The 22,426-nt window shown below is 42.7% G+C and overlaps 1 protein-coding gene across 1 annotated transcript in view; it reads left to right on the forward strand.

Annotated features, from left to right (window-relative positions):
- The window catches only part of LOC124777250 (cytochrome P450 9e2-like), a 72,371-nt gene that overhangs the window by 45,164 nt on the left and 4,781 nt on the right, over nt 1-22,426 (forward strand). Inside the window, exons 6-7 of the mRNA XM_047252576.1 lie at nt 487-708; nt 17,835-18,098. Coding sequence (XP_047108532.1) covers nt 487-708; nt 17,835-18,098 — 486 coding nt within the window. The remainder of the gene's footprint in view (nt 1-486; nt 709-17,834; nt 18,099-22,426) is intronic.

The following is a 22,426-nucleotide window of genomic DNA, read 5'->3' on the forward strand; positions in this document are numbered from 1 at the left end:
CTTTTAATAAACATTTTAAATACAAGAAAGCACTTGTGCAATCCGAGAAAACATGCAGCATTTCTTATTAAATAAAACAGTAAACTAGTGAAAAACTGCGAATATCTTCTAGGGGGGCGGCTGCCCCCCCCCCCACCCCCTGCCCCTCGCTGGGTACGCCCATGTCTCAGAATATGATCATTAGTGCTATAATTGTTGTGATTAGGAGCTATTCACCTTCACCTGTTCAAATACTGCTCAAATCTCGGCATGAAAAATCTTCTGTCAGCGTTCGTTAATGTTGTCGGTGACTAAGATTTGTAGATTGAGAATGATATTTGCTAAATGCCCGCCACTTCGAGCACAATGAAGATGGATGTCACTAAAGATCCTAGCGCTGTTACATATCCATCAGAGAATGAAAGAGCGAATGCCTCAGTTTATTTAGTCCGCGCTGCTTTGAGTTTGTACAGACCTTTTCAGTCTGTTTTGTCTCCCATCACGCAGGTCTCAGCAACGACGATATCGCGGCACAAGCAATTCTGTTCTTCTTCGGTGGTTTCGAAACGGTGTCGACGGTGATGACTTTCTGCAGCTACCTGCTGGCGACGAACGAGGACGTCCAGACGAGGCTGCAGCAGGAGGTGGACGAAGTCATGAAGAAGAGCGGCGGGCGGCCCGACTATGAGCAGGTCATGGGCTGCCAGTACCTCGATATGGTCATCTCCGGTAAGTTCGAGCTTCTTTATTTTTTTTTTAAATCGGAAACGAAATCAAACTTAAATCGTTACACTTTTATTTTGATGGCGTGTTTACTGTCATTCAGTACAGAAAGAAGGACAGTATCAGTCGGAATGTCATCTGTCTTTTTTTATGGCACTGCAGATCTAGATTTCAACTGACCGTCGAACTATCACCAGTGTGCCATAAAAAGAATAATACAAGAATCAGATACAAAAGCAGCACATTGATCAAACGCCCTGCCACAGTTATACACAATTATAATTCCACTATTACAATTACAGAATTACATACCGTTATAAATAGTCATGTAGACTAAACGTAATTATAACAACCCATATTCCAATCTAAATCAGGAATCTACAAGTACTACTCCAAATGAGGCTGTTGTTTACACATACATACAGCTAACTTCGGTTTACGTCATACCGAGTATCAACCCCAAATATATATTGCCCATACATTAAAGGATGCCTTAGGCTAAGAAAAAATTTATATATATAAAAATACAGGGAATTCAGTTAGAAATTAAAATAAAATACAGTTTTGTCTGGAGGCACAGAAATTCAAAAAACAGAAATCATAATCGCCACTGTACATGTATGCAGACATTATTTTACGAAATTTTGAAACACACGTAAAATGTTTTTTTTTATTGTGGGCAGCCAGGCAAAATTGTATTTTATTGTAATTAGTGCCTGAATCCCCTATATTTTTGTGCAATTGTTTTTAGCGTAATCCATTCTTTTACATATGGGCAATAAACAGACAGCGTTGGCAGTACAGTATCACGTCAACCGAGGGTATCTGTGTGGATTTCTAACAGGAGCTTCTGTCGGGCTAATGCTTGTACACACCTGAGTTACATTGGAATGTTTAAGTCACATGACTCCTAATAACAGCAGGTAATTGTGGAATTGTAACTGTGTACAGACATGGCGTTCGATCAGTGTGCTCTTTCTATGTCTGATTCTTATGTTATTTGTTTTTATAGCGTTGTTGATAAATGCACTGTTATTTGAAATCTAGATCTGCAACGCACTAAAAAGACACATCATATAACTACCGATGCTGACCTTCCAGTTCTTGGCTACATCACGATCGTGGGTCGCATTCATTCCCATGGAACCGAACATTAAACTGTAATTCAGTTTGAAACAACCACTAGGAGGCTATCGAGTACCGTCTCCGTTACAGATTTATTTAGATAACTTTTGGGCCCTTTCCTCAGTTTCGAATATTTGTACAAACCACTTGATAACATTTTTACTTCGAATACGTTTTGCTATACTGGAAACTGACAAACATTGATTAATGAAGTACTGCAAATGGAATATGAACAAGTCTTAATCGGTGATGCTTATTTTGGGGATTGACAGAGGAACGTAAACACAGTAAGTGAAGTACGATGTGGAAGATGAAGACACTGACCCATAGCAGCCGAACAGTATGAAAGCTTAATTTTATGTCCTCATATGATGGAAACGATAACATCACATTGTCTGTCCTATTTACCTTGTCATTAGTGGACGAAGGTGTATGAGTATCAAGATTACGAATGTCGCAGGTTTAGGAGCACCTCCGCAATCAGCGGTGACTGCTGACCACGAAAGTTGGCTAGTTGGAAAACTATGAAAATAGCCATACAACCGACCACAGAACAAGCGGAAGTTAGTTTCTGTACTATTTTACCTTGGATTATTCGAGGTATTTTCGGAAAGTGGAGATTATTGTCATTGACAGTGTCAGGAAGAAAGCGGGGTGCATCGGCGTTTATGCGGAAGAATCTATTTTTCACCACTTGTAGAATACCAGTAATTTTCTTCATTTACTCTACGACCGAATTTGAGGCTTAAAGCTCCATCTTCAGGTGCCACTAAATAATTGTGGGAACGTAAATGTATGGCGGTCGGGCCAGTAAGTCATGTGAATCACACCCATGTCAAACGCGTGGGAGCGTAGGACCAGCTGCCACAGCGCCCACATGGACAGCGCGACATGCGAGTGATCACACTCCGTTCATCATAAGGGTGAACCTGATGTAAACAAACGCAAACGCGATGACAGGTCAGCAGCCATAGCTCTCGTACTCTGGTGTTGTTCCGCTCTTGGGAATTACTATGTCACTGTAAATGAAACTTTAAGACATTCTGATGTGTTAACAGCCATCAACATTTTTCTTAATCATACTTTAACCACATAATTTTTACTTCAAAAATCGTGTACAGTCACAGTCTCTGTAGGCGCTACTTGTGCTCGGATTGTCTCACTGTCCATATGTACCGCGAAAATGGATGACACTGCTTCCTGTTTCGTACTGAAACACGCGCGTTGAACACTGTTAATGGCTACAAACAAGTTCCTCTGAATGTTTCTCACAACTTACATAGGAAAATGAGCTTTGAAGTTTATTGAGTAACATGATATACTGAATATTTATTTGTAATAGTGATGTAATAGGTAGCGTCGTTGCTTGTTAGTTAAGTGGGCTGGCGGGCACTGGTTCGAAACCCGTTATGATCAACAATTATTTTTGTTCCGTTTCAATATCTAAATCATTTAAATATAAAATTTATCAATACATGGTAATTAACTCATACTTAACCATCATATTTGAAGAAAAAGGCATGTCTTCTGATTTCTAATTACATATCATACGCAGAATTCTGGTTTTCATTGCAAATACACATTCTTAATTATCCACATATTATAAAAGATTGTTACAGATTTTGAAGTTAAGAAAACATTACACAATTAAATTTTTTGGGGAAAAATGAAAAATCAGATACTCTTTGTTTGAATATGACCACTGTTTTATAGGACAGATGTGGTCTCACACGACCCTGAGTGATAAGCGTCATAGAATCACCGAAAACCATATTCACAGAGTCGAGCACACTCTATAAATGCTGCATTTTTACAGTTATCACCGTACCACGGCTATCTGAACCCAGTAGAAATGATGCGGAGCCAAGTTAAGGGAGTTGTCGCGACAAATAACGTGACATTTAAGCTGCCAAACTTACTGGGACTAATGGAGGAAGCTTTTTGATACGTCACTGCCGAACGATGGCAAATGCGGGACAGCACGTCGTGAAAGTGGAGGAGGAGCAAATGTTTGGTGGCTTGGAATTCTGTTGTTGATCGCCTCGTTATCGGCGTAGCAGTACTGAAATGTAATCGCTTTTCTCAGAGTCCGATATGGAGTAAGTTCAGAGATGACCAGACGGTTATGATATCCTGGTGGCTTCAATATTTAATTGCATGGTGAAATTGCAGCTGTGCGCCTTTATGCCGCACATAGTTCAAGCAGAAAAGGTCAGGAATTTGCATTTCTCTTGTTTAAAGGTACAGTACTTTGCTAGCTAAGATTGAGAGCATGTTTTCCTTCAGATTGCCTAAGAAGCCTAACAGCTGAGTTTTACCATTATTTCCCTCTGTTCGAAAACTAAATGACATTTACGTCTCTACTACAAATGTTCACACCATTGGGGGTTAGTTGGACCAGGTGGCTGGCCAGCGGTTTCCGTGTCAAATGTGCCGCTAAAGTTGTTGTCCCCTATCATTGCTGAGTCGACGTTCACGTAACGCACAGCATAAAACGTATCCTCATTATTGTACTTGACTGTACTCGAGACCCAATGGTTTCTGCTCCGCGTGAAACTAAATCCGATTATGAATTTAGTGTTGTGGAGTCAGTCTGTCGAACCCGAGACTCCAGATGTCAAAGCTGAAGCCGAGACCGAACACACCATATTTTGTCGGCAGGCCGAGTAAGTTCAAGAGCATGAAGGGGCAGTGCAGAATGATACAGTGGTATTTGGTAACAGATGTGGAATACAGCCAGAACAAGTACACAGAAAACAGAATACAAGTTTATGCAGAATACTTATAACATTGCTGCTAGACTGGACCCCCGACGCTTGGCTAACATGGCACACTCTGTCCAAAGCTAAAATTCTCTATCTATTTATATCAGTTTTCCCCTCGTTTCTGATGTAGTGTCAGGCAGACACAGAAAATATGGCAGGGATAAATTCCCACATTTCCGCTACTTGCAAGTCGCCACTCTTGGCTCTCGCCTCATACATCTCAATACCTCATAGCAATGCTGCAGTATTCTGTTTCATTGTTGCTCCACTCAAAACAAATTGTACATGCAACTCTGCCGTCGAAGCTCTGCTCCTGTGAGTTCCATATTTACCTTGCCTGCCCCGCTGGCTTTTGACTGTTACCACACTCTGCTAGCGGCCCCAGATTTCATCGCCCAACTGCGCCTTCATTGAATTCTGTCACTAGTTCCCTTTCCTTCGAGTAGGACTAATACTAGCACGGCACAGCTCCCTCCTTTCTATAAGATTCGTACTGAATCGAGATATAACAGATGTGGACTGTGGCTTGTTCACACAGACTAAAACTAATGAGAACATCAAAACACTAACTCTACACCTGTACATTGTTTACACTGGTTACCCATGCCGTAGGCAACTGATGTGTTAGCACCTCCTCCAATAGTGCACGCACGTTTCCACATTCTCCACAAAGCTATACTCAAGAAAAATAGAAAAACGGCTCACCCTGTGCTTGAAATGCTCACTGTCACTATTCTGTCGCTCCAATACTGTTGTAACGTTCGAACGTGCTACAATACATTATTAACCGTGATAGATCCTTCCTGTGCATTAATAAAGGAATGTTACGTTTCCAAAAACTATGGGTTTAACGTGAAGTTTAAATATGTCAGATTCTTCACTGGTAATATCTCTAGAGCCCCTTCCAGATAAAATAACTTCCTATGTGACAAAGTTAAAGCTGTTTCACCCATATGTGATGCTGGATCATGGAAATCCTCCCCCACAATCTCACAAACCGCACCATTTATAATTATTCCACTTTCCCACAGTTGCAACCTCCTTATTTTATCCGCTCCCTGATTGGTATAGCAAGTGACCATCACCCATATCGACGTAAATACCGAATATAACCAATGCCTCCCTACCTTCTGGAAGTAGGAGTGTGTCCAATTAAAACCTTTTTCTCATAACTTGAGACATTCGTAATCCCCAGGAACAATACAACTTCGAATGTACTACTATCCGTAAAAACTGGTCGATTAGGGCAAATCATCACACATCCGTGTGTACAACACTCCAACTCTGACAACGGTAGCACTCCGTGAGTTTCTCTGTTAGCCGAAATAAAAAGTACATCTCGCGTCCTAATCTGCACCCATTTACCGATCTCCTTCCATTTCACTGGGTATGGATGGATAGTGTAACACTCATAACGACAGTCAGCTCCGGCTATTGGAAAACTGACATCGATGTCAACTCGCGCCCCATCCGTCCTCACCTGTACCAACGACACGAGAAAGAACATTGGTGTGGTGGCCCGTGCTACCTGCATGACATATTCTATATCCGGTGGAAATTGCCTCTTCGCTAATTGTAATCCTCTAAAAAGATCGTTTGGCGAGTTTAACACTGGACTAAGATGCCCATTTACCACATGATATACTGCTTCCTGTAACATTGTAACTTCTGTACGTGCTTCACTTAATCGGTCTCCTAATTCCCTGAGCAACCTGGCAATAGCCAACATACCATCCAATATGTTTAATCTTTTCTGCATCATCCCCAAATCGCTACTTATAACTTCCCATGTCTCTCCCGCATATCGAGTCAACTGCACCGCTAAGGTTCCTACGAGCTTGGTGTTGTTCAAGACCCTTGTTTCTAGGCTTGGCAAGCGTCTTTCAATATCTTTCCCCTGCATTTATCCATCCCCTCTTGCGCCTAGTTACCATCTGTGGCACACTCTCCACTAAACCAGACAACTGGTCCCTAAGTATACTATAAGTCAACTGTAGTTCTTGATATTCCCCCAGGACTTCTTTTAGTATGTGATTCCTTTCCCCCCTCAGTATACATTTCCGAGAACGATTCCTGTAATTTTCGTACTTCATTCCTGATCTTCCATACCTCTATTGTTGTCCATAGCGACCACTCATGACTTGTTACTGATATATCTGGCTGCCATGAATACAGTACCCCTGTCTGCAAGGACTCGATCATTATCTGTTGATGTCCAGCTCCACCACAGATCAGCATCCCCATGGCTATCATACAACACATCCACATACGTTCTGACCCTGCGAAGAAAAAGAGCAAAACATGCCTGTACTACCCCTTTTCCAATCCTCAAAAATTCTCGATAGTTCACTCTGCCCCTAAAAAGTAGTCTCCCCCATACAATGGCAAAAAAACTAAAACAACAAACAAGAAAAACGCAATTATTATAGGACACAGCAAAATGCGAGAAAAAGAGAAAAAACGCGCGCACACGCACACACACACACACACACACACACACACACACACACACACACACACACACACACACAAGAAAAACGCAAATTATCACTTGATACAAAAACAAAATGTAAACATGCCATACAATATTACACATTATGTGTCCACTGTTGTGCTTCCGCCGAGACCTTCTTCCTCCGCTTGCTTTGCCTAGTCTCAGCAGTCGGGTCACTTCCTTGCAATTGAGGTAATCTGCCCAACATTCCTTTAAAAGGCTTTACTCTATTACGAGGATAATGGATGTTTTTGTTGGCAGCTGCACTTTAACATTCACAGGCGAAGTCATCTCCACAACTGGGTATGGTCCGTGGTACTTCGTCAAGAATTTTTTCGTCTTTCCCTTAGGAGTATATAGATTCGTGATTAATACCCATTGACCTACCCTGTAATGTGGTAGAGGTCCCAACCGCCTATTCGGTTCTTCCTGCCTCTCTAACGCTTTCGTATCGTCCTTCTGTACCCTCTTCCAGACATCCCGTATTGTCCGTGCAAATTCCCTCACTGCATCCCATTTAGCTCCCAATTTCGGACATAGAACGTCAAATGGCGATGGCATCTTTCTTCCTTGGACCACCTCGAACGGTGACATTCCGACCCCTGAATGTATTTTAGTGTTATAACTCGATACCACATACACAAGATAAACGTCCCAGTTATCATGGTTTCCATTCACATAATAACTTATCATTTTCGAAATTGTCCTATGTACTCGCTCCGTTCTCACATTCGCCTGCAGATGAAATGGACTGGTCCGTAATTTCTTAATTCTCAATAAACGTCACAACTGTGACATTAATTCGGACATGAAGTTCGTTCCCAGATCCATAATTGTGGTATCAGGCACCCCAGACTTCAATAACCAGTTATTGACTAAAGTTTGTGCTACCGTACTTGCCTGTTGGTCTGGTATTGCGAACATGGCTAGAAATCGCGAAAAGTGATCAACTATAGTTAAAACGTAACTATTGCCTGCTGGTGTTTTGTTGAACGGCCCACAAATATTTAGCCCGATAAACTTGAATGGTTTGGAAGCCTCTGGTAACTATTGCAATGGAATTCCTGTGCGCAACACATCCGCTCGCTGTGCATATGTCACACAATTTGCTACATAATGTTCCACATCTCTTCTTCAAGTGCGCCACCAAAATTGTTCTGCTACTCGTCTTTCTGTTGCTCAACGACCACCATACCACGAAAGCACATGATCATGGGCCTGCTTTAAGAATTCCTCTCTCAAACTCTTTGGTACCACTACTCCTAGTCTGCACCGGGTAACTCTACACAACAAATTTCCCTCCACAATGAGATGTGGTTGAATTCTAAAACTCTGGCATTCCTTATCCTCTGCTTGTGCCCTTTGCGACAATCTTACCCGTTACTTCTACTGTGTGTAGTTTGCTACTTAATGCATCTGCATTCCCATGTTTCATCCCTGGCTTATGAATTACTTCAAAGTCAAATTCACTTAATTTTAGAGCCCACCATGTTAACCGACTAGAAGGAGACCTTCAGTCCCAGTAACCATCTCAACGCTGCATGATCTGTCACGACCTTAAAGTTACTACCATGAAGGTAACAACGAAAATACGTTACTCCATATATCACAGCCAACATCTCCTTTTCCATTATGGAATAATTCCGCTCTGCCGTATTTAGCTGTCTAGAATCATACGCCACCAGCTGCTCCTGTCCATTCACCATTTGCCCCAAAACACATCCTATTGCGCCATTTGAAGCGTCACATGATAAGATGAAGTCTTCTTCAAAATTCGGAAACACCAATACCGGACCAGAAACTAATCTCATCTTTAATTTATTGAAAGCTTCCTGACATTCCTCCATCCACTGAAATTAACCCCTTTCTTTAAAGGCTTTGTTAATGGCTTGGCTATTTTAGCAAAATCTTTTACAAATTTACGATAATGTGAACATATCCCAATTTCGATTGTAATTGCTTCGTTGTACATGGTGTCGGAAAATTTTGAACTGCCTCTGTTAACTGAGGATCGGTTTGAACCCCTTGTTCACTGATTACATGACCTAATTATTTGACCAGCGTCTACACAAAACTACATTTTTCTAAAGTTAATGTTAACCGTGCCAACTGCAATCTTCTTAAGACTTATCTTAAACGCTATACATGTTCTGGTATATCCTTCGAAAATACTATAATGTCATCTACGTACACCATGCATGTCTTTGGTTTCAGTCCCCTTAAAATCCCATCTAATAATCGCTGAATTGTGGCCAGTGCATTCTTCAACCTGAACGGCATACGTTTATAGTGATAATGTCCCCCAGGAACAGTAAAAGGTGTCTTTGCCCCATCCTCTGGCGCTACTTCCAACTGATGGTATCCACTCAGTAAATCCATCATTGTAAAATACTTACATTGTCCACTGTGTCCGTGATAGTCGGAATCGGATATGTGTCAGAAATGATTTTCGCATTCAGAAACCTATAATCACAACAAAACCTGTATTTCCTTGTACCATCCACTGACTTCTTAGGTACAAGAACTACATTGCTTGAATATGGACTATCGCTGCGCTCTATGACTCCATCCCGCAGTTGTTGTTCTATAAATTAGCGGTTGCTTATGATGTGCTATCCTATATGGTTTCCAAAACCCTGGTGTATTATTCTCCGTTGGTATGTGATGCTTCGTAATCGGTGTTGCCAGTAACCTACCCTTCATTACAAATAAATAGCTAAATGTCAATAACATTTCCTCCAATGCGACCCTGTCATCTCCCTACAAATGCTGTAATTGTCCCCTTCATTGCTATGCATTCACCTTTTGCTTATGGCTCGCCTCTAAATCCTACCTATCGAAGTCATCTTACTCAAAAACCCCCATCGTGTCCAATAACAACCCTTTCGACAAGCTGAAATACGCTCTGCCTAAGTTATCTATACTTACAGGAACCCTATAATCTCCTTTCACATAACTTGCTTGAGCTAAACTCCCCCGCACAAAACAGCGCGCATTATCCGACTCCTCATTACTCGACAGTGGCTCCACCATCTACAACGTATCCTTTGGTAAGTCTGTATTTATCGAAACCCAAACTACCTTTCCTGTGCCTGCCGGTATGTTATCCTGCTGATCGACCTTTACTGAATCCGTTCGCAGTTTAGCTGGTGTGACTTTCATGTTAAGTGCACCTTGCGACATTCGTTCATCTGCAACCGTTTCCCCCAAGTAAAACATTCTTCCACCGAGATCCACTGTCTGCTGCCAAAGATCTATCTTCGCACAATGTTTGTCAAGGAAGTCCAGCCCGAGACTCACTGAATACCCGTCACCCACACATGGTAACACCTATATGTGCTCACTAAACTTAGTTCCTGCATCACGAATTGAAGTACCGTCATACCCAATGACTCTAATTTATTACCTCCCACCCCACGTGACCTATAGCGTGGTGGCTCACGCCTTCTCCTGCTAACCAGGCCTAGACTAATAACAGACACGTGTGCTCCAGTGTCAACCAGAAACCTTTGTTCCCTTCCGTTTACCGAGCCTAATAAGCCTACAAGCGCATTACGTAATTTCACTGGGACTGCTCTTCGGCGGTTGAAGCAGTCTCGTTCTCGTTTAACGGCTGCTATCGCCCAGGTTCCCCCCTACTTTTACTCCTGCAGTTCACTGCTCCATGACCCATTTTCCCGCATGAGTAACACCGCAACTGACGCTGACATTGCCTCCTAATATGACCCACCTGGCCACAACCAAAACACGTAATTTCTGTTGCCAGAACTTTACGCTCCACCCTTTGCTTCGTCGCATAATCTACCTCCTCTAAGAACGTGGCAGTCCTTAGAGCCGCAGCAAGATCATGAGATTCTCCATTCCACCTGACTTGACATCTTCCATGGTACTCCATACAAAAACACATCTAACGCCCTGTTCTCGGCCTCTTGTAACAGCACTCTATTAGTCTTCCCACTCTGTGACAGTTCAAACGTTTGTACATTCAGTTTTCGAATCCTGTCTGAGAAAACTTCCACAGCCTCATAACTAACAGCCGCTCGGGATTAGCCGAGCGATTTAAGGCGCTGCAGTCATGGACTGTGCGGCTGGTCCCGGCAGAGGTTCGAGTCCTCCCTCGGGCATGGGTCTGTGTGTTTGTCCTTAAGATAATTTAGATTAACTAGTGTGTAAGCTTAGGGACTGAAGACCTCAGTAGTTAAGTCCCATAAGATTTCACACACACATAACTAACACACTTAATTTTTCACGAAAAAACCTGGTACTGTTCTGTTTTTGGTACCTCTGGCGTAACTCAGTCTCAAGCTCTGAAAACGTCCCAACATTGTGCAGTGTTTCACGGTACAATTCGTACGACTTGGCATCCCCAATCAAGGGTAACCTCGCCACTCTCAATATTCCAACATCTGACCACCCATTGGCCTCAGCCACAGTGATAATTTCATTAAGTAATGCCGACACATCCTCCATTGCTTTACCCGAAAATGGGTTAATGACTGCCGCAATTGCCGGGTCAAACGGTCTATGACACTCCACGACCTGTAATTTACTTTTACCCGACGTCCCTTCCCCTACTTGCAATGCTTCAAATCTCCCTGCTAATTCTTCATATTTTTCCTTGCCCTTTATCCTCACCTCTGCTAATACCCGAATTTGCTCCGTTAGAGCAGCTATAGCTTCTGCTGTAGTTATTGCCACAGCCTCTGCTGCTGACTGTGTTTCTGCCATTCTTGCTTATAGCTCCACCGTTACCATTAATTTCAGCCTGCTACTCCTTAAATTTAGTTCCTGCGGCGAATCATCGCCCATCAACAATCTGAACAATTTCGAGCCAAATGACCAAATTTCTTACAAATAAACCAACTCTTTAGCACCCACTTTGTAATGGTAATCCGTGATCTGTCATGTTACAAGAATTACATCACTTAGGTGCTATGTTATCATGTCCTCCCTTTCCCCTGAATCCAGATAAATCTACAGGCTCCTCTGGCCTTACAAAAAACACCTTTAAAAAGTCTGTCCTAATTCATACGTAACCATTCAAAACACAAAAGAATGACACATACATAATAAATCAAATATCACTCCCCATCCACATCGTGTTTGTGTGCAGGTGAACAGTCCTGCTTCCCTCTCTGTACTGGTATGGACAAACACCTCCCGAACGACAAAACATAACAAGAAGTGCATGACCACCCATCGTGAATGCAACCAAACACCTGAACTACCCCTCTACACAGGCACACCTCAACGCTACTCGCTCGACATAAGATGTGGGAGTGGAAATCCGGTAACGGTGTTGTAACTGCCACCACTTTTGACACCACTGTTGTGGGGTCAGTGTGTCAAACCCGAGATTCTAGATGGCAGAGCTTAAGGAGGGACCCACAGTGCCATATTTTGTCAGGAGGCCGAGCAAGTTCAAGAGCACCAAGGGCAGTGCAGAGTGTTACAGCAGTATTTGGTAACATTCGTTTATTCATACAATTTACAGTACTCGATGGGTGAAGCATTCACGCACTGTCACGCGAGTCCAGCCGGCTCAGCAGACTGCTGGTATGCCGATGCCACTGCTGCTGTCGACAAGGCCACCCCGCTGCAAGTCGGCCGCGCTCTCCCAGTCGCCGCCCGCCGATGCGCTGTGACCTGCGCCGCGCTGCTGCCCGCGACTCCGGAGACTCCTACAGTCCCTGGTACTGTCCTCACCGCCCTCCACCCTGTTTGGCTTGCTCTGTCCAACCGTGGGACGAAGGTGGGGGTACTGGTCACCCGTGGATCTTGGGCCGCCACTGCTTCCAGGACAGGACCAGACTTCAACCCGCACCCTCGTGGATGCTGTGCTGCAACTTGCTGCTAGTGGTGCTTGCCGAATAGCAACACCCACTTCCATCTCTGGCACTGTTGCAGCACTGCCGTGCCTCCTGCAGCGTACGCCTTGCCCCGACCCCGGTACACCAGGTGGGAAGCAAACGTGGCCTGTAGAGTGGAGTGGAACCGAGCCCCTCCTGGACCCGCTGCAGACTGCTTCCACTGCCCTCTTTCAGGGGGACAGTGCGAGCTCCAAGTTCCAGGCTGCCGTTCTGTCCCGCCCCTCTCTTGTGTCCTCGGATGCGGAATACAACCCGAACAAATACACAGAAAACAGAATACAAGTTTATGCAGAATACTTATAACATTGCTGCTAGACTGGCCCCTGTAGTGAAGCCCAGCACAGGTCTGTCCCGACACTTGGCTGACATGGCACACTCTGCCCCAAGCTAAAACTGTCCATCTATTTATGTCAGTTTTCCCCTTGCTTCTGATGTAGTGTCAGAGAGAGAGACAGAAAATATGGCAGGGATAAATTCCCACATGTCAGCTACTTACAAATCGCCACTCTTGGCTCTGGCCTAGTGCCCCGCCTCATACATCACAATAACTCAAAGCAACGCTGCAGTTTTCTGCCTCAGTGTTGCTACACTCAAAACAAATTATGCGTGCAGTACTGCCGTCGCAGCTCCATGCCCGCGAGTGCCATGTTTACCTTGCCTGGCCCGCTGGCTGTTGACTGTTACCACACTCTGCTAGGGGCCCCAGATTTCATCGCCCAACCGCACCTTCATTGAATTCTGAGAAAATTTCCCTTTCCTTCGACTAGGACTAATACTAGCGCAGTATTAGTATAGTCACTTCCGTGACTGACTGGTCCGATTGCTACAAATTTATGCTCCCATTATTATTTAGTGTCACCAGATGAAGCTTGAAGCTTCGAAACAAGTAGCAGATTAAATTAAGAAAACTACAGGCAGCTGAAGCGAATTTTTATTCCATAAATATGTTCCTCAGTACCCGATCTTCACCTGGTGAAACAGTTTCTATTTTGGAGCGCCTGAAACCTTTCGACGTTTGCGTCCGCAATCAGTGCACTGATTTCCTGTCTGTAAGTGATTACTGGCATGAGGAATGTGTAGAACATTTTGATCTACTTGATCGAAAGCCCATTTTTTTTATATGGGGGCACATTTGGTACATGGGTCTTTCTCTCTTCTTGAAAATTAGAGTCGAGAAATGTACGTAAATGCTTAATATTGCTGTCCGATGAAATGTTAATCTCAGTGAGTGAGACTGTGGAATCCTGGAGTATTCTTTTGAGGTATTTCGCTTCGGACAGCCACCTCAAGCAAGTCATCGTCACCTATGTTACGACACTGTCTTTACTCCGCTACCGTCGCTGAACTCTTGAGCGCTCCATTCCGCTCCGCAAAACTAGTGATATTCCGATACCATCAAAGTATCGCTACCTGCTCAGAAGATTAGTACTCAAGTCGTCCTGCGATATTACTTCCATGAGTACTACAATAGTATCGGTACCACTCACATCGATACTTTCTATGCAAGTGAAGTACTGCTGAGTATACACGAGGGTGGTTTGATAAGTCCAGTAAATTTCCATGAAAAAAGTTAACATTTTTATTGCAATTTCATGGTTGGTAAGCTTGATCATTGCCAGAATCGTATAAAGAATTTCAACAGTGTACAGCGTGCATTTTATTGTTGAGAGCCCTCTGAATTGGTCAGTGTTTCGACTGCTATTGAAAATGGAGAAAACCGTGTTTTGTGACGTTATTAATCGTTTTCATTTGAAGGGTTGGACTGCCGCACAAATCAAAATAGAAATGGATCGAGTTCATGCGGGCTCTGCACCATCATTGACGATCATTTGCTTCTGGATTAGTGAATTTAAACGTGGTCGGACCAGCACCGAAGACGAAATCCGTCCAGCTGAAATCATCACAAAAGAAACCATTGACAATATCCGTGACGTGGCGATGCGAGACCGCCAAATAAAAATTCGAGAGACTGCAGAGACTGCATGCATTTCAACTGAGCGACTGCGTGACATCCCGCACGGAGAATTGGCTATGTGAAAGCTGTGTGCAAGATGGATTCCGCCATGGGCGATTCTGGAAGTCGGTCAAGGGGGAGGGGGTAATGGGGGGGGGGGGTGAGAGGGTTGGGGTTATGGAATATAGCTTAACAAAAGGAGAGTTGGGGTCCTCTAGCGACAAATTGGTAAATTTGGTGTTGCTTAAATTAGTTTTTGGTAATTGTTTCTGAGTTCAGGGTAAAAAATGTGTATTAATAAATAATAAGACGCCTATTTTAAGTTGAACGATATTATTGATTTAGGTAGTAAGCTATTTGCCTTTCTTATTCTTTTGTTAAAATGTGTTTGGAATACATTGCAACCTATGTTGCTACATAATTATAAAAAATAATGATCTCATCTGTTGGAGTATTATATTCGCTGATTTCTGAAGTCATTTTATCCAGTGTAATATGATACTCCACGGTGGGGGGGGGGGGGGGAGGGGGGCTATAGACGCCATAGCCCCCACCCTTGCCAACGCCCCTGGATGCCGCGACAGTCTACCAAAAGCTCATCTGGCACGACATTTCACCACAATGTGTGGGGATGTTTAATCGCAATCCTCAAGGCCTTTGCACCGATTTGTGGCTTTTGATAAAACCTGGAGCCAGCATTACACACCAGAGTCAAAACGGCAGTAAAAACTACGGCCAATGGCTGGTGGGCATCGAAAAAGGCAAAGTCCATTTTGTTGGGTAGTGGCAGCTTTTGTTTGGGATTCCCAACGAACAGTCCTCAAAGTTTTCTTGGTGAAGGGCACAATTATAAATGGACCCTGTTGTGATTCATTGTTGGATCGTTTGAAACTTGCGTTGGCTGGAAAAAGATCAAGACTGTCAGACAAAAAAGTATTCTACCATCAGGATGATGCATCATTCCACACTTCAAAGGTATCAATGGCAAAATTGGATGAACTGGGCTTCGAACTGGTTCCTCACGCAACGTGGATTTAGTCCCAAGTGACTTGTTCCTGTTCTCGAACTTGAGACTTTGGCTTGATGGGAAGAAACTTTCATCAAATAAGGAAGTGACCTCTGCAGTCATATATTTTGCAGAGTGTGATGGGATGCTGGAGGATTGCTGCACCAAGTGCGTAGCCTCGGAGGAGACTGTGTCGAGGAGTGAGGACAACTGTTTATGAAGCAAACGTTTTTTTCTTGCTTTTTACTAGACTTATCAGACCTCCATCGTATGGTATTTTACTCGCTGCCTTATTTTATGCATCCTAATAAAACAAATTCTCTCTCTCTCTCTCTCCGTCCAAACAAGCCTCAGAAGATCCATTGGTACTGAGCTGACAGGCATCACTGGATGCGGATGTGGTGGAGCACGTGGTCAGCACACCGCTCTCCTAGCCGTTGTCAGTCTTCGTGACCGGAGCCGCTATTTCTCAGTGAAGTAACCCAACCCCTCAACTGGCCTCACAAGGGCTGAGTGCACCTCGCTTGCCAACAGCGCTCGGCAGACCTGGACAGTCACCCGTGCAAATGCAAGCCAAGGCCCGACATTGCTTTACTTCGTTGATCTGACGGTAACCGGTGTTAGCACTGTGGCACGCTCGTTGGCAATAAGACAGATTAAATACTTTCATTTCCTTATTAATAATAAAAGTTCAACAAAAAATACACCTTTTGGAAAGTATCTCCAAAAGAGCAATTTACCCACCAACTTTTGAAAATAAACTCTCACTAGGCACAGATGTTGCAAGGACGGTAGGATATTGTTGTGCATATTTGTACAAACATGACAAAGGACTTTCTTCCCATTCAGCAAATTTCTTAAGAGTTTGCAGAGTTTGACAGATAAAGAGATACTCCGCCACTTCGGTGTGTTTCATTTTTCTTTTTATTGCCGTGCGCTAGATATTTGATGTTTCCAAAATTCGGATTCCTCCATTTCATTTGGGCTACTTTGTTGCTGAGAAACCACACTTCTGAGTCTTATGTGGATCGCCCTCATGCTGCTGGATCTTGAAAATTTAGGTTTTGAAATCTTGGATCCAACAGTGGAGCAGTGGCTGCTTGGCCATTTAATTCAGTGAACCCACACATTTTCTTCAGCTCTCTTAATAAAACGTCCTTGCATTCTCTGACATTTGGTGATATTGGTATGATAATTGTGTTGACAAACCGTCAGTCACTGGTATAGTTTTGAATATCGCAAATACTTTTCTCCAGACCCTTCTCTTCGACATAATCAGAAGACTTTACGAAGATGTGTGTTAACGTCTCTACAGAAGCTAGCACGTCAGCAATCACTGACCCACTCACTACTCGGATACGCTGGTAACATTGATTCGATACAAGTACAGATTTTATAAAATTCCTCATTATCCAAAAAAAGTTCGAATACTTACTTGTATGTACTTGTATCTCAAATTTTATGCGCGAAACTCGACCGAATTTTCGTTCCGCCATGCGGTCAGCGGTGCTCGACGGTAGGTAATGGAATCAGAAACGTCTGCTTTCAAAATGCTACCGTAGCCTGCGTTGTGTGGTTCCATTTTAAATTTATGTTATTATCAAGTGTCACTTTTTGAATCCTGTGATACATGGTGAACTACTAGAACTTCAGTTCTCACTTATTTTATTTTACTTATTTATTTATTTTGCAGCTTTTAATGTTTCCTTGATGGCTGGACCCGGCGATATGAATTGTATTAATGTTTGATGGCCAGTAAACACTGTAACTGTAAAAGTGTGTATCTGTTGCTATCCAGAATCTCATTAACAAATGACATTTGACGCCCATGTGATTTCCGATGTAGAAGATTTATGTCATGTAGCGAACGTCTGAAGGAATGCTCAGACTGATAAGAGTGTTGTTTTCCTGTTGGCAGAAACACTACGGATGTACACGCCAGGTGTGGCGCTGGACAGGGTGTGTGTGCACCCCTACCAGCTGCCGGACACGGAGGTGTGCCGAGGCGTCCACGTGAGGCCAGGCGAGATCATCTGGATTCCTGTACACGCCATCCACCGCGACCCAAAGTACTTCCCAGACCCAGAAAGTTTCGACCCGGAACGCTTCAGTCCGGAGAACAAGCACCGCATCAAGCCCTTCACATACTTCCCTTTCGGCGCCGGACCTCGCATTTGCATTGGTAAGCTATTTTCTGTTAGTAAATTTTGTTACTTTAATCTTACTTCTATCTACACCATTTCAGTGTTAGAAACCATCGTTTAGCTCTGGCTTCATGCTGTATTTCTGTAAATGCGAAACTTAAATTTCCAGCTATCAGCATTGACCTTACATTTCAATCTTATCAGTTTTGAAACGATAATGATATGTCAGATTAACGCTATAGGCTGTAACTAAAAGCCAAGTACAGTCAAATGTCTAAGCTAGAACATTTTTAGTAAAATCACATAGCATTTAAGAACTTAAGCTCTCATCCATCGTACTCTAAAAGAACAGACTTTTCGTCAAAAATACTCTCGCTCTATTAGTCAAGAAGCACATCAAAACCACTGCGTTTCAAACATTTTTGCTGACTCAGGCTGAATCATCCCATTAAAAAAGCGTTACTTATACTGTCTTGTTGCCCTGTGGCAGGATTAACTCATTTATTTACGTACGTTTACATCTTCCACATGCTACTTCAGTTTCATAGAAAATAGTTCTGTTGCTTCAACAACTGTCTATTAAAACTGACTGAAACCAAGTGTATGGTGCTTTTATGCCGGAGGTCTGATCGATGTACTTCATGGAAACCGCTTCGCATTAAAGCCAACTACCTCACAGCGAAGAAAAGGTGGTTCCGTCTATCAACGTGTAATGCCAACTTTAGTTATAATCTCAAAAAATTTATGAAAAGCTACAAGTGGGTCCATGTTCTGACGTCTGTATATGTATATTCTTCTCCTGTTGTAAGCTCACGCTTGTTCCTACGTTTGGTTACAATTTGTTTTTCCGTAGGTTCAAATTGTTCAAATGGCTCTGAGCACTATGGGACTTAACTTCTGAGGTCATGACTCCCCTAGAACGTAGAACTACTTAAACCTAACTAACCTAAGGACATCACACATATCCATGCCCGAGGCAGGATTCGAAGCTGCGACCGTAGCAGCAGCGCGGTTCCGTGGGTTCCACATTGAGTAAACACAGCTACCGTTTTTTTATCCACGCGTGTTTCGCTGAAGTTACCTGCTGTAATTACAGAGAAACTTGTCTCGGTGAAAGAAAGAAGAAAAGTTGCGATTGCTCAAGGCGTATCCAGGCCAAAAACAAATTTATAAGTCAACTGTTTTTTTAAGTAAGAAAAACAGGAAATTAAAAGTAATCGTAAGCCTTAGGCAGACGTGTACGCTATGAGACCACGACCAAATTTTATTCAGCGTAATTTCTTTCGAAAATATCAAATAATTTGTAATTTGAAGGAATCGATCATGTTCTCGGCAGTTTGTGACGTCACCATTGCTGCATCTCGATCGATTCAACGATATCTGATCGATACAGTAGCAACTACAACCACTGCGAGCTGCGACAACGAGCAAAAATTTTATTAAAGCTTCATGGCATTGTCTCGATGCAAGAATTTCAGATTGTCTCAACAGGAGAGACAATGAAAGAACATTTTAACTTCTCGTAACTCTGCTCATTTAACTTTTCTTATACACTCATTCTATTGAGCTAACAGAGAGCCAAGCAATGCCTGAGAAAAGGCGGTATTCCGATTGTGGAGCGGGGAAAGGGGATCTAACAAGTACTTTCCTCTCACTCACAAAGTAGTTCAATACAGTTTGTGCACAATAAAATTACTTCCGGAAATAATGGAGTAGACCGATAATGGAGGCGTGAATTCCCTGGGAGGAGGTGTGAAACATGCCCATATGTCTTCCATCTCGCCATTTCCCTCCAGGCATAACTGACAACAGTATTTGAACTCGGTTCACAGCCCTTTCAGGCCAACCCTGTGCCCTCTCTCAGCACTGCGTGCAGTTAGTTTGTTGGTTTCATGTCGTAATGACGCGGAACGAGTCATGTTGCGTTCACATTGCTAATTAATTTGTAAAACACATACATACTATACAATTCAAAGTTATATATAAATGTATATGGGTTAGTAGAGTTAGTAATTCCTACCTACCACCTTTTACACATTACTATAATAGAATTTCTTTTACAGGATAGAAGGACTTGTCAAGAAGAACTCTATTCAGTTTTTTTTTTTTTTCAAATTTTATTTTGCTGTCTCTCAGACATTTTGTACAGGGTGTCCGAAAAGTCTTTCCCTGATTACATAAATTGATAACTCAGGCTAGAAGTCAGATACAAATATGAAACTGGTGTCTAATTGTTTACAAACTATCAAAGTTTTTTTCACACGTCAGTAAACTTCCACATGAGCACTCTTGGTAGCACGTAGCACATCCAGGCGATATTCAGTTTCCGTCCACACATTAGACAACATCACTGGAGGGATCGATTCAAAGACTGTGGTTATCCGTTGCCGCAGGATTTCAAGATCTGGTACACGTGTTCGGTAGACCTCGTCCTTGACATAACCCCATAAAAAGAAGTCTAATGGGGTTATGTCAGGAGAGCGTGGAGCCCAAACCGTTGGCCCATCACGAGCAGGAAAGGTCATATCGAGATAGGCACGGACGTCCAAACCCCAACGATGCAGTACACCGTCTTGCTGAGACAAGACATCGGGGTGATACTGAAACAGCTGAGGAACAGCATGCAGTTGCAACACGTCCAGATACACTGCAGATGTGATGGTAACCTCAGCGAAGAAGAATGGCTCGATAATACGATCGTGCTATAGCGCGCACCAAACATTCACCTTTGGACTGCCTCTGGTGCACTCCATGAACTCGCCAGGGGGTTATGAACCCCAAATGCGCACATTATGGCGATTCACTACTCCACTGACAAAAAAGGTCGCTTCGTCGGAAAAGCCAATTCGTCTGAGATAACCATCATCGTCCTCAATACGTGATAGCATTTCGACCGCAAAGTCATATCGACGTGTACTGTCATTGGGCAACAAGGCCTGAACGATTTGCACTTTGTATGTACGAAACAATAAACGTTTGTGTAAAATGTCATGGAGAGAGCTTTTTGGCATCTGTAATTCACTTGAGGCCCTGCGCACCGATTTCTTTGGACTTCACAGAAAAGACTGCCTTACAGCTTCCACCCTGTCTGCTGAGGTTCTTGGTCGACCAGACCTCGGAAGGTCAGCAACCGATCCTGTGTTCTTGAACTTCTCATACCAGGCTTTAATGCTCTTGACATTAGGTGGATTCCTTCCAAATGTTGTCTGGAAGTGTCTCTGCACTGTAGTTGGTGATCGTGTGTCATGGTATCACAGGACACACTGTACCTTCTCCTGACTGGTTAACATGGCTTCTTGGGCACTGCAACTCATCCAATACTTAAGCACTGCGAACCTAAAACAGAAAAAAGTTAGATAGTTGTAAACAATTCGACAGAAGTTTCATATTTGTATCTAAAATCTAGCCTAAGTTATCAATTTATGTAATCAGGGAAAGTCTTTTCGGACACCCTGTATCTCTGTGTACGTGATCAAAAATTTAGCTTTAGCACTGTGCACCATTTTTTGTGCTAAATTCAACTTTAATGTGGAGCAATGAATGTCATTTTTCCTTCCAGTATTGCAATTATGAACACTGTTGTTCCTTTCTTTCGAACTGTAGTGGATTATTTACAACAAACATAGTGAGGGAATAAATTATACTGTGAAGCATTAGTGAGAATGTCTAACTCCTTAAACAGATGTCTACGAGCTGATCATGGGTGAATGCCATGTATTATCCTCACTGCACATTTTTGGGCTTAAATATGAGCTACCCCAGAATATTATCTCGTATGACATTTTTGAATAAAAGTATTTAAAATATGTCAGCTACTGGTCTGTCTCCCCCCAAGATTTACTATGATTATAAGCGCCAATGTGGCTGACCTGAGTTGTTTGGGGAGTTCCAAAATTTGTTTTTTCCAGTTTAAATTCTCATCAGTATGGACACTTAGAACTTCGAGGTTTCCACCCTATTACACCCTATTTTGAAGTTTCCACCCTATTACACTTATCATTGGTGTTGTACCTCTAGATGTGCAGAATTAAATATGTTGTGTCTTTTTAAAATTGACGCTGACACCATTCACAGGATACCAATCAATGATATTTTTTAACAACACTGTTTACCATTTATTCTGTTTCTGTACGCATGCTTGGATTGATTACAGTACTAGTGTCATCTTCAAAAAGAACTAATTATGCTTGCTGTATATTATATGGGATATCATATATATATATATATATATATATATATATATATATATATATATATATATATATATATATATATATATATATATATATATATATGTATGAGGGTCTGCACCTCGTGATCTAGTGGATAGTGTTGTTGCCTCTGGATCACAGGGGTCCCAGGTTCG

The sequence above is a fragment of the Schistocerca piceifrons genome, chromosome 2 (genome assembly GCF_021461385.2).
Source record: "Schistocerca piceifrons isolate TAMUIC-IGC-003096 chromosome 2, iqSchPice1.1, whole genome shotgun sequence".
In the NCBI taxonomy this organism is placed as follows: Eukaryota; Metazoa; Arthropoda; class Insecta; order Orthoptera; family Acrididae; genus Schistocerca; species Schistocerca piceifrons.